This window comes from Macadamia integrifolia, chromosome 7 (assembly GCF_013358625.1).
Source record: "Macadamia integrifolia cultivar HAES 741 chromosome 7, SCU_Mint_v3, whole genome shotgun sequence".
NCBI classification, from domain to species: domain Eukaryota; kingdom Viridiplantae; phylum Streptophyta; class Magnoliopsida; order Proteales; family Proteaceae; genus Macadamia; species Macadamia integrifolia.
Genome location: NC_056563.1, coordinates 23,982,601 through 24,000,038, shown reverse-complemented (window position 1 = coordinate 24,000,038; position 17,438 = coordinate 23,982,601). Strand labels below are relative to the sequence as shown.

The 17,438-nt window shown below is 36.4% G+C and overlaps 1 protein-coding gene across 2 annotated transcripts in view; it reads left to right on the top strand.

Moving 5' to 3' along the window:
• The first annotated feature begins 845 nt into the window (after positions 1-845).
• Positions 846-17,438, top strand: part of LOC122085025 (transformation/transcription domain-associated protein-like) — a 104,720-nt gene continuing 88,127 nt past the window's right edge. For both annotated transcript variants that reach the window (XM_042653457.1, XM_042653456.1), the window contains exons 1-9: positions 846-1,216; positions 1,504-2,207; positions 4,004-4,129; positions 4,215-4,300; positions 8,863-8,971; positions 14,937-15,032; positions 15,145-15,207; positions 15,375-15,434; positions 16,120-16,188. In XM_042653457.1, the coding sequence (XP_042509391.1) occupies positions 1,159-1,216; positions 1,504-2,207; positions 4,004-4,129; positions 4,215-4,300; positions 8,863-8,971; positions 14,937-15,032; positions 15,145-15,207; positions 15,375-15,434; positions 16,120-16,188 (1,371 nt within the window). In that variant the 5' untranslated portion in view covers positions 846-1,158. The remainder of the gene's footprint in view (positions 1,217-1,503; positions 2,208-4,003; positions 4,130-4,214; positions 4,301-8,862; positions 8,972-14,936; positions 15,033-15,144; positions 15,208-15,374; positions 15,435-16,119; positions 16,189-17,438) is intronic.

The following is a 17,438-nucleotide window of genomic DNA, read 5'->3' as shown; positions in this document are numbered from 1 at the left end:
ATCAAATCAATTAACACCCGCAAGCCACATTATATGTTCAAGCAACGTAATATGAATCGGAGAGTATAGACCCTATGCCAGACACAACCTATGCAAATGACTACTACCTATGAAAGATAAAAATCATTCATATAAAAAAAAAAAATTCACCAATATTGAAGTTTTCATGGGTATTCACATTGGCCCAACACTGACGCACACTACCACCTATGAAAAGATCAAAATCATTCACTAAAGAAAAAAAAAAAAAACTACTCCTATTGAAGTTTGGGTTGAAATCCTCTACAATTCAAATCTCGTACAATTCCGTGTAATACCACATTCAGGTGGTGACACGTGTATTGATACCAATACAATGGTCCAGATCTGCTACAATTAATAAAACATTAAATTAATGAAAAGACATTTAAATCAGATATGGACCATTGCATTGGTATCAATACATATGTCACCCCCTGAAGATGGTATTTCACGAAATTGTACGAGATCGAAATTGCAGACGATTTTTTTCGATTGAAATTTTCATGGGTATTCTTTGTTGCCCCACACTGATGCATCAGCCGCATTCGGAGACAGAAAACTCTCTCCTCTGCAATATTTTAAAGTTGAGTGTGTAGGAAACGTTCCACCACTGACATGTAGGAACCATTTTTCCTACAAAATTTTCCCTTTTTTCTTCTTATTATTAAATGGCAGGTTTAAAACGATGCCCAAATGACAAATGTTTATTTCGTAGGGAACCGTTTTGGGTCCTCGACGAGAGAGGCGAGTCACGACGAGAAAAAGCGAACCGAGGCAGTTTCACTGGGGGCTCACCTATATAAAGCGGAAAGAACAGCCAGAAAGGGCAGTCCTCGGCTTCGTCCAAGAAAATTCCCGTGAGAGATGGAGTGAGAGAACTCATGCTTCTATTGCTCAAAAACTCCTCTCCTCGAACGCTTTTCGGGAAAACGGTAGGGAGAAGAAAAACGTGAGTGAGAGAGAGAGAGAGGGAGAAGACGGGCCAGGAGATCGAACGGAACACTTCTCTACTTCTCAGAAACCCTAGAAACAGAGAGACCAAGCAGAGCCAAGGAACAAAAAGTGAAGAATTTGCTTTTGATTTAATAGGTGCAGCCGAAGAGAAGAACTAGGGTTTTAGCAGTTTGCAACTCGAAAATGAGTCCAATTCAGAACTTCGAACAGCATGCTCGGCATCTCATCGAGCCTGACCTTCGTATCCTCCAAAGCTTTCTTCATAAAACTTCTCTCCATTTTAATTTTGCTCCGGAGAATTTCGCGTTTTCTCGTACTAGTATTTTTTTTTATTGGATGTTATTCACTCAAAATGGAGGATCGTTTTCTACTTCGATTTTTTTTTTTTTTTTTTTTCTTCTTCTGATTTTTGTGTTTCTGATTCTTAGAGCCATGGCTTCTTCTCTGTCTCATGTTTGTTATTATCTTAGTTATATTATGCTTTAATGCGAGACAATTGGTTTCCTTGATTCTTTCGTTTAAAATCAGCTATACAGGCAAGGCTTCAGATGGCAATGGAGGTGCGGGATAGCCTCGAGATTGCGCATACTGCTGAGTACTTAAACTTCCTGAAATGTTATTTCCGGGCCTTCTCCATGATTCTTACACAGTTAACGACACCTCAACTGACGGACAACCCTGAGCACAAGCTTAGAAACGTTATCGTTGAGATTCTTAATCGTCTCCCTCACAGTGAAGTACTCCGCCCCTTTGTCCAGGATCTTTTGAAAGTCGCCCTGCAAGTTCTCACTTTGGACAATGAGGAGAATGGCCTAGTTTGTATACGTATCATCTTTGACCTTTTGCGGAACTTCAGGCCGAGCCTTGAGAACGAAGTCCAGCCGTTCCTTGACTTCGTTTGTAAGATATACCAGAACTTTAGGGCGACTGTTAGTTATTACTTTGAGGATGGGGCGGGTGGAGAAGATAATAAGCAGGTCACTGGTTCGGGTCAACTTGCTACTGGGTACATTGGTGGCGGGCAGCTTAACCCCAGCACTCGTTCCTTTAAGATAGTCACGGAGAGCCCACTGGTGGTGATGTTCCTTTTTCAGCTGTATGGGCGGCTGGTTCAGACTAACATTCCTCACTTGCTGCCTTTGATGGTTGCCGCAATATCTGTTCCAGGACCTGAAAAGGTTCCTCCGCAGTCGAAGAACTACTTCATTGAATTGAAGAGTGCACAGGTTAAGGTGCGTGTTTCCCGTGCTTTAAGATTTCTACTGTATTTTAACTTTGGGAAAGTTTTAGTAAAAGTTTGCCTTGAGGCACGCAGGAACAGCTTTATCTTGAAATGGCTGTTGATAATCTAAGTTTTGGAGAAAGGAAATTATATACCTTGTAAATTTTAGAGAATCTGTTACGCCAATAAAGTAAGAGACCAAATGCTTCAGAGTCATAGCACTTCAAGGAGGAAACTAGGAGAACAAAAATCTATGGACTTAACTTCTACTACAAGGAAGTACATGTACAGTTAAGACTCCCTGAACATATTGATTGTTGTAAGGATAAGATTAATTATTGTTGGTTCATGTAGAATGAACATGTCTTGGTTTAGAGAAAATCCGAGGCACTTCAATTTTCATGTTCCTTGCCATTACTCTAGGGTACAGAGGCGGTAAGAATTAAGAAATACTAGGGGAGGTGGTTTCCTCAGTTTCTCTTAAGACCCAAAAAGTGTATCTAACTTAATTGGATTGCATCATACAAAGGATCTTTGTAATAAAGATGAAAAAAATATTAATAAAACTTTGGTACCTACTTTAGTGATTGATGTAGGACAGCCAAGGTTCAAATGCGGGGCTGATCCAAAATTCATTGACTCAACATGGGGTCTCAAAAACCTGTTTTAGATGGAACTAGGCTCAGGTTTTGTTGGGAAAGTAGGATTTTGGTTTATGGGAGGAGAAAAGATAAAATTTTCATAATTGAGCAGTGGAACATTTTCTTTTGTGGTTGCTTGGGATATATGGAAGGAACAAAACAGGTGAATCTTCTATCAGAAAAGCTGAAGCCTGTAGTGGATATGTAAAGGGTCAACTCATGATAACTGGATGGACATTGATCTGAAGGATTTAAGTTCTATACTTTTGCAGAGATTCTTCGTTCTAAACTTGGATTGCCCAGATATATTGTTGAATGTTGCATAATGTACTGCTGAATTGCATAAACCTGTGGATATTGCATGAACCTTTGTAATTTACTTTGCAGATTGGGACATTTGGTTGGTAATTTACCTGTCTAAGGAAGTAGAGGAATTTTAATTTCTGAACTAACGGTTGAACTTAGTTAAAACATCCTTACCTTATTTTTTCATTTATTCGTTTCTCTTTTTGTACTCTAACTTGTAGGTCCTAACTAAAAGGACCAAAAGAAGAGAATAGTATTAAGAACATTAATGTAGAAACTTGTGATATTCCAAGAAAGTTCAGCAAACTTCAGATTGTTCTGCAATTTTAGGGATACAACTATCTTTCATTGATCAATTTGAGGGACAACCCTTTTTGTGAACTGGAGAGAGGATGAGGTTAGATATCTATCATAACTATAAATTTTTTTTGGGGTTTCAATAGGCTGAAGAGGCGTTTTATTAGCCTTTGTGAAAAAGCTGTCAGTCTTGAAAGTTTGATTGGTTGAGTATAAGATTTGATGATAGCACATCTGAAATGGTTTAAAGCTCTTTTGGCCAAATTTTTTATTAAGGTTAGTACTGAAAATGAATGGTGAAACCTGGAAGAACAATCTAATATTTCTCCTCTCCCCTCCCCACCCACCCCCTCCCCCCCACCACCCCCCCACAAAAAAAAAAAAAAGAAAAAAAAAAAAAGAAAAGAAAAAAAAAAGAAGAAAAAGAAATAAAGTAAGAGGCTATAGCTGAAAGGAAAATAAGAAACTCAGAAATAATATTATAGCTTTAAGTTTATGTAACGATTTAGTTCCTTACCTCTCCAATTATTGATTAACCGATATATTTCTTCATTTATTGCAGACGGTTTCCTTTTTAACTTACTTGCTGAAAAGTTTCGCTGACTATATAAGGCCTCATGAAGAAAGTATATGTAGAAGCATTGTGAATTTGCTTGTTAGTTGTCCAGACTCTGTTTCTGTTCGGAAGGTGAGATACTCATTCATGTTTTTTTGTGTCTACTTCTCCTAAAATCATCTTTTACATAATTTCACATGTAACATGTTTGATACAGGAATTGCTTGTAGCATTGAAACATGTTCTTGGAACAGATTTCAAGCGGGGATTATTTCCTTTAATTGACACTTTGTTGGAGGAGAGGTACTAGTTTTGAGCCAGAGTCCTTAAACCTAAGTTGCTGCAGTAAACAAAATTTAGTGTTTTTGAACAACGATTTCTGATTAGTTATAATGGAATAATAACAAAAAAATAATGATCCCAGAAAAAATGTTTGTCGGATTTGGAGAAAGGAACATCTTTTATGAACTCTGAGTACTTATCTTTGTCTTGAATGGTCCTTGGTCAAACGAGGTGTTCTGTAAAAGAATCATCCTTTTTTACCTTTAGAATTTGTGTGGTGAGATGTTTCTGCCATATAAAAGGTACTAATGTTAACACGCCTTCATGTATATTAGACTAGAACACTTTATATTGTTGTTAATGTATGCTTATGATACAATTCATCAACCAACTGGGTTGGGATGTTGAGCTTTCTGCCAGAGGATTTCCATTTTATGTGAAGCTTATTGTTATGTTTTGGATTTTCTTTTTTGGTTCCCTTTTGTTATTGTTATTATGTAATTTAGTATATGTTAAGGTCTCGTTGTTTTAAATATTGTTGCATGCCTATATTCGCTTAAGGCTTATGTGGTTTATGTGGCTTATGATTGAGGTTGTGGTTCAGTGCATAAGTCTGTAGATGGATGTAGGAGCATACCTTTGGTTCGAGGCTTAATATGATTTGTTTCTCTTACCGTAGGTATGATAAGAATAAACTTGTCCTATGCACTCATGCGGAAGGGAGGGGTGGGGGGACATTGATTGGGGCAGGACTTTGGTGATGCTCTTGAATCAGAAAACTCCTATCCTTCAACCAGCATTTGACCACACAGAGCATTATCCTGGATACATTCCCCTCTCCTGAAAGCTAGTTGCAAACCTCAATATGCTACATCGAAAAATTTGTGTCCCCTTTGTTGTTAATTATCCAATATTAAGGAAAAAAAAAGAGAGATTTAACTTGATTAAAGAAGCGAAGGTATTTGATTTAGACAAGTCTTGTTATTGGGTGATCTATATTTCTTTGACCTAGGAATTCGGTGAGAGCTAGCAAATTTGGATCATGTCAAAAGTTCTTTGGCTACAAACCAGAATAGAGATATGGTGCATGAGATAGAGAATGGTAATGTTATTATCTTTCTGCTGCATATAAGTGGCCATTCCTCTTGGTTTATGTTTGTTTACTAATTGAGTTAGGTATTCAAAGTTCTCTAATAATCTCACTTCACTGTTGGAAATTAGATGTCTTTTGGGGAATTCAAAGTTCGATGCCAATCTGAGAATCTTAGACACTCCATAGGGAAAAGCAAAGGGAAAATTATTTCTTTTAGTCGAAATAAGATGTCCTTATAAAAAATTACCAATGATGAGAAAATGTAACAAGTTTTAGGCCTATGTATCTATCGGCTCCTTGCCTAGTCTAGTGGCAAATAATAGCATAGGGAGCATGCAGGAACCAGTTGACATACTTCGCTAGAACATATTGATTGAGATATCTGGTAGGTTGCCCATGACAAACATTACTCACCAATTTGAGTGGAAAATGCAGTGACTACTCTCTAGATATTGTAATCATTTATGCGACTTTATAATCTTATATTTTTCTTAGTTTGTCATTTACTATTATGGAGTGGTATTTCACTCGGTCACTATAAAATGTATATTATACCAGCAAAGTATTGGGTTTAAGAGAGCCACTCTGTTGAATCAGTTTTCACTCTGTCCTGTCTTCCCCTCTTTGATGCGGAACCTGGGTCACAAAACTCTATTTGGGTTCTCTATGCTAAAACCCAAGCACTAGAAGGGAATGACAATCTTGTAATAACTAGAATTTTCAAGGTTTAACTTGGTAGGTGAAGGAGAGAGGACACGATGTGGTATTAAGAAGTACACTTAGGGATAAACTTGGAAGTAAAAGTAATTAAAGGACATTAGTGAAATAGAGATGAAGGGGCAATTTCGGTTCTAAAGAAGTAAGGTCATTATGTCAAAAGAGTGGAAGACTTAGGTTGTTTTCAACCTTGAATCCCAATAGGAAACAAACCAGCAGCAGTGGAATAGGTTCGTAACCTTTACCCTGTTGAACCCGCACCATTTCAATCTCATCTATCATGCATCAGTCCCAAGATAAACTCCTGAAACTGAAGATCGGCGGTACAATCACAAGCAATGATGTTTGCTGGTTTGTAACTCAAGCAAAGTGAACTTTCCAGGTCTGTTCCCCCAGAGAAGAGTACTTTATACTCCATGTTTCAAACCCAAGCAATGAGATATGTAAAATCGATGGGCTTTTGTGTGGTTCTGTTCTACTATCAATGGCAGGAAAGTGATAACACAGGTTAACAGCAGGGAAGGAGATCAGAAAACAAAATATTGTTTAGGGAGAAGAATATGGGGGGTTTAATGAAAGGAGGGGAAGAGAACAAGAAAGGAAGAGGAAGAAAGAAGAAGAGAAGAGAGAGAGAGAGGCCACACATGCACTCAAACAATTCTCAGTTTTCTATTCCATTGTCAAATCTGTCCAATGAATTGGGTTACAACCATATTTATAGAAATGAAATTGAAAGTTTCCTAATTGTGATGTATGCTGAAATAGAAGTAAAATCTGACTCTTATCTCCTAATTATAATCCAATCTAAATCTATAATGGAATGAAACTCTAAAACTAAAGATGGAATGGAACTGTAGCCTAAGTAAAAGTTTACAAGTTAAATCCAAATGAGTAAATAAGTAAACTGCTAATATCCTACTGGACCCAAACCCCAATTCGGGCCTGGTTCTCCGTCTGAACTCTCAAACAGGTTCGGCCCGGTCCAAAGAACTGCACCTGCATCACGTTTCTTCTATTTCTCTCTCTCTCTCTCTCTCTAAAAATAATATATCTAGCCTGTCTCTACTTCTTGATGGATGTTCTGTTGATCTATTAAAAAAACATGATTCACATGTTAATCATAGATTTGTTAATATTATGGATAATTAGATAGTCAGTCTGAAATATACCTGAATTTTCTATCAGGTGGGGAAGAAGATTTTTGATCTTCTTCATGTTAATTTTAGATGAATTGGTCCATGCACATGATGAAATGGGATGAAACAAAAGGGTGCAAGTGTGCCTACAGGATGATATTTTACTCTCTCCCTGTGATGCATAGTGATGGATCACTATAATCACATGATAGTGTTGTTTTGCTATTGTTGTATTGGAACCACAGGATACTAAATTGTCTATGAGTAGGCTGATGCATAGCAAAATTAATGTGCTGATTATGCTCCAAGGATATAATTGTTTTGTTGAATTTGTGCAAGGTCTATGGAATACTAAAACATCTGTTTGAGATGTTACAGAATTTTGGCATTGATTCTTCTTATGGACTGATATTGAGTCACATACCTGAAAATGATACCTACCTACTTGCACTGATTTGTGATGATATTCCTCTCTGCATGTGGTCAGACATTGTTAATCAGAAGTTTTATAATTTCTCTTGCATCTTGTATTTTTAATGTGAAATAAGATGCTTTCCTGTGAATTCAGGACACCATCTCTTTACCTTTGATCATAGTATAGGTGAGCACACATCCGGATTTTTGTTATGGTTATTCTCTATTTATGTTTATTGGTGTACTTCTCTATTTCTTAGTTTCTTTATTGGAAAAACAAAGAGGTGAATTCCCATTGATTATGGATGTGTACTATTTGTTGTTGATTAATTTTTTCTTTTAAGAAATTCTTATGCTACTTCTCAACTCCTTTCTGTACTGAAACTTGAAAAACCTTGTCCCCATAAAATCCTAGGTTTCTCAGAGAAGAACTAAGGAAAAACTTCCTGCAAGTTGCCAATCCTAGTTATCTGAAAGTTCTTTAAGCCTAAAGTGTTTATAATTCCATTAGTTCATTCAAGTTGTTTCAATATCTTCTATACATACACTTTTATTATCCTCTCAATCACAGCCCACAACTAGAGTACCCTTCTAGTCAACTCCGTGCACCCAAACACTAAGTCACTAGCTAATAAATATAGTCAATTTTAATAGTTTTAATTTTCTGAGCTTTTATTCTGTTCTAGCTTAGACCTGACAACTCTCTAAGGGACTTACTAATCAGTACCTTCATTACCAATATTTCTTAGAATGAATCCTAGAACCATGAGCTTCTTGGGAATCAAATTCCATTAATGACTCATATTTCTATGGAGAGCTGTCTTATCTTTACAATGCTTGAAGAACATGACTGAACTGCTTCTATACATAATTAAAGCACCAAAAATGCTCCCACATCACAGCAACAACAGAGAGACAAAATATTCTTTAGTGTCTGAGATTTATTACTTCTTCGCTCAATTCTGCATCAAATTATGTGGTTCTTTTTCACCCTGCACTCCTTCATTGGCAAAGTTTAGGATTAAACATTTATTATTCTTGTTTCATCTTTCTGGAAGGTTCATTGATGTGATTTTTCCATGGTCTCCTTCCATATTCTTGCATTTTTATGACCTGATTGAATTCTTTAGATATTCCATTTATATAAATTTGAATACTTTTTTTTAATTGTACTATGTTTGAACCTTTCTATGCCTTACTCATGTTTATTAATTGCATGTCAGGGTTTTGGTGGGAACTGGTCGAGCTTGCTTTGATACATTGAGACCATTGGCTTATAGTCTACTTGCAGAGATTGTACATCATGTCCGGGGTGATCTTTCACTATCACAGGTTTTCTTTTGGATTGAGCCATTGGATATACTGTTGTACTGTTTGTTTTTGGTCATGAGCTTTCTCTCTTGATTGGGGGTTGGGTGGGGTTGGTATTCATTCTTTATTTCTTTGACTCAGCCTCCGACTACTTGTAATGGGAGGGAGAGGAAGCCCATCAACATAGGTAAGCGCTGTAATGTCTTGTGACATCAGTCAAGAGGCTTCTAATCCTTGGTCGCCTTGGTTGCTTTGTTGGTTTTGCCTTGCGTCTAGGCCCCCTCAAATGCCTTGGGTCACCTAGACTCTGTGACAACTATGGACCCAAAACATTTCTAGTATGGCTGTATGGTCTATATTTTAATTACTATATAGTTATTCTCCGCCTTCTTATTTCTATGTTTTTACAATTTAAGCTTGTGTTGTTTGGTGATTAATTACACTTGTTGAGAAGCTTTTGATTCATTTAGGGTTCATACACATGTAACATTTTCTGCATTTTTGTCATTATTCCTATTAGTATCTTAATTATCTTTTGGATCAATATTTAGAAACCTGGACTGGACAGATGTCTCTGGGTCAGACTTTTGGTTGGTTTGATTGTTGACCTCAGAAAAAGGGTGAGAAATGATGTGGAAGGCCTTGGCTCAACAACAAATATTGACTTATAGATAGAGTTGAATGGTTCCAAATATTAAATATATATATATATATATATATAGTTGAAAAAATTGGAAATAATCATTTGAGTTGTGGCTGACTTCATTTTGTTGTGATAAGGTTTAGTTGAGTTGGTTATTGACCTGCATTTTAAAAACTGGACATAAAAATTTTTGTTGTCTGATTTGTGGTGAACCATTGGTTTAGTGCATGCAAAGCACTTTATGGCTGATCTATGATCATTCGAGGAAAAAAGAGAGGAAATCTACCTTAATCGAATAGATAATAAATTGAATAATATCATGAATTGAAAGCTTCATTCATGTAATAAGAGATCTGTAATTACTAAGGTTAATAGTAACTTATTGGTTGTCTTCACCTCTCCCCCCCTCCCCTGAAAAAAGAAGTCCCATATTTAACAAAAGAGGATCATGCATAGGCTCTATTAGGCGAAGTCAGTGGGTTGACCTGCCAGTTGAACCATTTTGACTCGACCTTGGGCCTTTGCTGGGCCCATGTCCTGTTTGGTTACAAGGGATTGGGTTTATGTTGCCTAATAAAGATGCCATTGTGTTCTTCCTATCATCATGTAGCAATTAGAATGATATCCATAATTTATATTGTTATTGGAATGGAAGTGGTCAACAGTGCTTACTAAACACATAGTACTTGTGGAGGTTTTGTGCAGTCCTTCCTACATTTTTGTCTGCATGGCTGATCTTTGGTTGTTGGCATCACTTATGTAGTCATGCGGCAAATTTTTTTTGTTTACTTTCTTTTTTTTTGGGGGTTTTGATGGAAGATGTAAAGGATTTCTAAAAAAGTGTGAAATAAAAACAAATAAACAATAAAGATTTTACCTTAAAATATTTCCGAAAAATGAAATAAAAAATAAAGGAATGTTTTCATCCTCATGTTTATCAGGTATGATGTTCAAAATTACCTGCCTTTGAAGCAGTATTCAAGAAGGGTATTCTTATTATTTTATGGCTTTAAGGTTTTCTTCCCTCCATTTATTTAGATCTCTGATGAACGTTGCTAGCACTGAAATGATGGGTATTGCAAGTTCCAGTGAAATGTTGAGCTAACAGCAATGAAATGTGGGGAGTATTCTAAAACTTAGTCCTAGACTCCTAGTCCATGGCTTTATGCTGAATTTTGATCATAGTTCTGAGATTTTGAGAGGATAGATCTTTTTGGCCCATGTCGAAAAGTGGCATATTTCCCCGAAATCGAATCGAAATGGTTGAAGGTAAATGAGGGGAAATAAGGAAAATGCAAGAATTTTGCAATGCAACTTTAGGGACGTTTACTTATGCATAGGTACACATGCATAATGATTGAATGTTAACCTCCCCACCCACCCCCCTCCCAACAAAAAAAAAAAAAAAAGAAATCTAAAGTGATAGTTTGGTTTCACACCCAAGTTTGCTAGTGCAATTATTCCAACATTGTTTAAATCTAGCCAAGAAAAAAAAATTTGAGGGGACTTACATCTTTAATAGGGGATGATGTTGCCCATAGAATTAAAGTGGGATGGATGAAATGGTGAGGTGCGTCAGGAGTGCTATGTGACAAAAGAGTGCCTATTAAACTGAAGGAAAATTTTTATAGGACAATTATACGCCCAACTATGACATATGGAGTGGAATGTTGGGAAGTCAAAAAGAGTGATCTGAATAAACTTAGTGTAGCAAAGATGAGGATGTTGAGAGGGTTGTGTGGAGAGAGAGAGAGAGGAATGAGGGTATTAGAAACCAGTTGGGGGTTGCACCAATCTAGGACAAGTTCCGTGAGAGCTGGTTGAGATAGTTTGATCGTGTGCAACGGAGACCATTGGATGCCCCAATAAGGAAGAGTGACCTGAGTCAATTGGAGGGAGCCAGAAGAGGTAAGGGCATGCCTAAATTGACTATGGAAGAAGTGATAAGAAAAGATATGCATACGATTGGGCTTGATTCGAGTATGATTGCAGATAGAGTTATGTGGAGGACAAGGACTGTTGTAACCGACTCCTTGTAGGGGATGTTTCGGTGATGCGTCTTTGAGTACAGCATTATTTTTTTCTCTTATCTCCTTTCTCTCTTCATTTTAAGTCTCTTGTGCTGCGTCATTTTATCCTTTTTCCATATCGGATCCATGTAGCCAATCCCATTTAGTTGGGATAAGGTTATGATTATTGCTGTTGTTGTTGTTATATCTTTGATGAAGGTTCAATTCAAATGTCTCTTTGCAATCTTGTTGTGGGAGCTTAGATGAGTTTCAGAGATTGTTGAATCTCCAAAGAATTGAGAGTTGTTGAATATATTTCAAGTGTTTTAGCAATTTCGACTCATTTCATCAATTTTGGCCATTTTGACTCGGAATTTGGATTTTATATGAAGGGAATGTAACATGTTGATTATTTCAACCAAAATTTTGATCATTTTTCTTATTCTTATTTCGGCAAAATATAGTATTCTTTGTATGTTATATTTGATTGGATTTCAAAGACTGGAGGAAAGGAAAAACCAATTTTTTTTGCCAAATTGCAACCTTTTCGATCAAAATTTTGAAAATTTGAACATCGGATCAATCGTTCACTGCAATGCCACCTAGTGATTGATGGTACTGCTCAATCAAGTGAAGGAAGATACAATGCATTTTTGACTGTGGATAATAAAAGGTAAAAGATGGATTAACCCTCTTACCAAAATACCTTAATATTGTTTGTCATTCATTACAGTTGCGGCCCTGGTGGGTTATCCCCAGTTCTAATGCTTATAGCATTAGATGTGGGAACTGGGGATACATAGTGGCAGTGCTGAATTTGGAAGTTCAACCAAAGCACACCACTGGCTTCTAAGGTGGATTGCAGGAATTTAGGGCCTTGGAGTGGTCATTTTACCTTTGCAATGATTGTTGTTGTAGTATATGAAGCATAGTTATCAAGGCGCTGCCTAGGGTTCCAGGTGCCGTCTTGGGTCCAAGGTGGCACACCTTGCTTGATGTAAGAAAGTTGACCGCTGTGCATAGTTGTCACGGAGCAAAGGCGGTGGAGGGTTGTCTAAGCGCTTAGGCACACGCCTTGAGGCGTATAAGGCAACCAATTGTTATTTTTTATTTTCCTTATTTTCTAACATTAATTAATAAGCTATATATACCTTGTATAATAAAAAATCAAAATTAAGCAACATCAAGTCATTAAAAATCAACATTTAGCCATATTAAATCATAAAAAATTAACATTAAGTCATATTAAATTATAAAAAATCAAAATTTCGAGAAATGCTCTGGTTCTATAATAAGTTTGACTGGTCAAATGATATTATTTTTACATGAGACTTTTTTTATCAGTTATAATATAAAACCAGCTTTCCAACAAGTCTAAGATTACTTAAATCTGGGTTGTAATGACAAAGTTATGCTCCGGTCAAACTTATTTTTAAGTGCGCGAATGCTGTTAAAATCGCCTGAATGAAAATAATTTTATGGATATCAAAACAAAAAATTATTTTACCGGACTTTTGGTTTTTAAAAATGTTTTAACATGATAGAATTTATAAAATTTTCATAATTGGGAAAAACTCCAGCATTTAAAAGTTGAAAATCGCCCCTATAACCAAAATCCAGTTTTTCTTCTTGGACTGGGGGGTTGACTTTTTATCATTTTAGAATTTGATTTTTAAACTATTTTTATTGGATTCAAATAGGGGGTATTTGCTTATTTATGAATAATATCTTAAGTAAATAAAATAACAACTTAAATGATATTTGGCATAAATAAGTGTCAAAACACAAGGCGGCATGCAGTGCAATAAGGCGACTGTCGCATAGGCCCCAGGCAAACCGCCTGGATGCCTAGTGAGGCCTTGGCAATTATGCTGCTGTGGACGCCTAGGCATCACATTTTGGCCTTGTGGCAGCTCTCCTTTATCAGTTTTTTGACACTTCATAAGTTTACATTGATTTATATGTATTGCTTCATTTTTTCGATGAATATGCTTGTATTATATTCTATGCTTTGTTTATTATATGTTGGTTTTCTCATATTATGTCATTACTAGCATAAATATATCATATTGCATAGATATGACTTCTTTGTTGCATATAAGTATAATTATGTAAACTTATGATTGCTGTATTACATATACTGTATGCCTAGAGCTCATAGACGATTCCTAGGCAAGCGCTTTGTCGCCTAGTCATTCCTCCAACACCTTGGGTCACTTTGTCGCTTTGACAACTATGATAAGAAAAGAAAAAGAGAATACTTATTCTGAAAGATATGGTACTTAATATCATCTGAACATTCTGATCTCAACTATCCTGTATTTCTAAGGGTCGGCCACTCCCTCTACCTTCATGTTTGCCTGTACTGTTATTTCTTCATTTCCGGAGCTTTTCGTTTGTTTCAGTTCCATTGCAGACTCTGATGTTTAAACTCTTGAAGGAGATAGAACTCCAGCCTGGTACTTCCTGTCCTCCAAGTTTCCCACCCACCCACCCACCCACCCACCCACTTCCCCCCCCCCCCCGGCGCCCCACCCCACCGCCCCCACCCCCACCCCACCCCAATATATATATATGTGTGTGTGTGTGTGTAAGTAGATTGACAGTCGACAGATATCTCTTCTGGTAATTCCTTAATTGACTTGCTACACCAAGTGCTATGATTTCTATGTGTTATTTTGTTTTCCAAATCTAGAAGACAAACAAGATATCATGTTACAATGATGTTACTGAGAAAAGAGGCGGTAATTGCTGGAGATCTTTTTGTGGTGGTTCAGAGTGTATTTGGTATGGGGCAGGAGGGTTGGTTGAGACAGATGCAAGAGACTGTAGAGTTGTAAGTGTATAAGATGAAAGGACAAAGATAACCTCAATGAAAATGCTTACATGGCAGGAAATTTGAATACCCTTGTCGACATTTCTATGCATTGTTGTTTTTTTTTTTTTGTTTTTCGTTTTTTTTTAAATATTTTGACCTCAAAATTTATACTCTATTTTTTATTTTTTATTTTTTTAGTTTATAATAAAAAATTCTTTGTATAGAAATATACTTATATTTATTTAGGAGATAGTTTTGACCATCCTTGGGTCCTTAAACATCCCCCTTATTGGACGTAGTCGATAATAGTCTCTCTTTGTTGCGCGATACTCTCTCCCACCTATCTGAAAGCCGCGGTCAAGGGATTCCCCTTCACCGTGATAAGGAACAATCGGTCTATTCTTGTTTTTCCTTCTTGCTTTTTTTCCCTGGAATACTTCCCTAGTAGTAATGTTTTGATGTCATTATGATCGATTATTTTCGTAGCAATAACACTCTTTTACTGTTGTGCTGCAGTTGTCAAGAATTATTTACTTGTTCTCCAGGAATATGCATGATTCATCCCTATCATTGAGCATTCATACTACTTGTGCACGCCTAATGCTGAATCTGGTTTGAATCTTCATTCCTTCGTTGATGTTTTGCAATCCTTGCTATTTTGGGGACTTGCATATGATATGTGGTATAATTTACTACTCAATCATGGTGTTTCATGTTTTGTTAGGTGGAACCTATTTTTGAGAAAGGTGTTGATCCATCATCCATGGATGAAGCTAGGGTTTTATTGGTTAGTATCTTACGCACTAATTTTCAATTGTCTTATCCTAAAAATATAATGACTGCTATTCCAGCCTTTTCTGATCAGTTTAGTTTGAGTCATTATATTTTCCCAGTTAATAGTTTTTGTGGGTTTCTTTATACGAAGTAAGGTACATACCTTTAGCTTCCCTGCAGGGTAGAATTCTGGATGCTTTTGTGGGGAAGTTTAGTACCTTCAAACGGACCATTCCTCAGGTAAGCTAAGTTGGTCAATATACATATAGATTGAGTTCGTTATATGGTTAATTAGTGTTTTCTTTTTTTTCTTTTGAAAAATTTTTCCTTTTAATTCCATGATTTCATAGTTGTAATTCATTTTTTCAGGGCATTCTTAGCTTTTGTATTCTGTTTCTATCTGGCTTATAAGTTATAACTTCATTATCCCTCCGACTTTCCCTTGGTGATTGTTGTTTTCCTTCAGATTCTCGTATAACTTCCTTAGTTTCCTTTACAACTAACTGGATTTAACAATGTTTTATATTTCCTTGTACATTTTTTGTACTGTTCTCATCTTAGGTAAGAAAAACTAGATTAATATCTACTTATTGCATTTGAATTTGAAGTCATTTGTTGTATGACTGTCCTAAGATGATATTGTGAATATTTTTCTCCTCCTCGGTGTTGTCTTTGTTTTAGTCAATATTTTGTTATCTGCTTTGTGAGCTGGAAGGTCACTTATTTATATTTTTGGGCTACTAGTCTGGAATCTCTGGTCACTTCTCTCCATGTCACTTGGAAGGTTACTCTGCTTTATCTATATGGCTTTTGTTTGCACTCGAAAATCCATATTTAATATTGCAGTTACTGCATTCTCTAGTTTGATGATAGCTGTGTTGGTCAAATGTCATCTTTGATGATATTTAAATGATACTTGAATTAGCTATTGGAGGAGGGTGAGGAAGGAAAGGAGCGATCGACAATGAGGTCAAAGCTTGAACTCCCTGTGCAGGTTAGTTCAGAAAATCTCGTTGAGTTCTATGGCTTGTTATGTTATAAATTTTTGGGAGTTAACTCTGTCCATGTTCTTTTATGCCAAATATCTGATTTCCCCACTTCATTTTATATTCTTTCATACTGTCTAAAGTACGTTGTTTAAAATTAATCTTCTTACTAGTTCCTTAATTTTCCTCTCTCCCTGTACTTCGAATTTTACATTTTGCAATCGCTATCAATGGATGATGGTTTTCTTCTTATGATAAAAACGATTGTTCAATTTTATATGTTCTAAATGAGAAATTAGAAGACATAACTTAAAAGAAAAAAAATTCCTAAAATAATTGCCAGTGAATACTCAAATAAGGGACTAAACCATCCATAGAATTACCTTACTATAAACCTACTAAGGGTATCTATAACCCAAAGTATTAAAACTAATAAAGAAAGACTCTACATCCTAAAATGGCAAGAACTGGGGCTTTAGTTAAGCAAGCTGATAGTATTGGTAAGAGAGGGAGAGATGGAAGCTGCTGTTCATCCTTTTATTGCTTGCTGATGTGGGATATTTAAGTTCAGCTTCTTCCATTGGATCTGCTGCTATGCACTCAGCTTGACACTTTTGATGCCCCTTAACGCTTCCTGAAATTCTCCAATTGAATACCCTCTTTTTGGTCTCAATCTGCTCTCCTGATCTGTAAAGCCTGCCACTTGATTTGACCTAACAACAACCAGATTGGCACAGACCTGACCTATCTCAGCCCAGTGTTCTTGAACCTTGGTCTAATCAATCAACCCTTTCTAAATTTATGATTTCTCTCCCACATCAAATCATTATATTGTATTACTTGATCAAGTGAAGTATTCGGAGTATAAGTGGTTTGGGAATGGAAGGGTCATGGACTGGTACCCAATATTAAACAGGTTGGATTTGGAAAATGAATGTATTATTGCTCCCTACTTTCAAGTTATAGGGGGGATTTCACTTGGGTTCCTCAACTCTGAAGGAACTTGCTTGATGGGCTGCTACAACCTACTGGCTTTGCTATATCTTCTTACGGTTTTATTTGAAGTTGGGAAACAAATAGAATTTTTGACCGTATGAGAGTTTTTCACATGGTATTTGCTGACATGGCAATGTATTTGTTTGATTGGGTTATACAATGTTCAGGATGCATTGTTCTTCCAACTGGGTTTCTATGCTTTGTGATTATGTATTCCTTTTTTTGGGTGCATAGTTTTTTGTATGTTTTTTTTTTTTTTTTT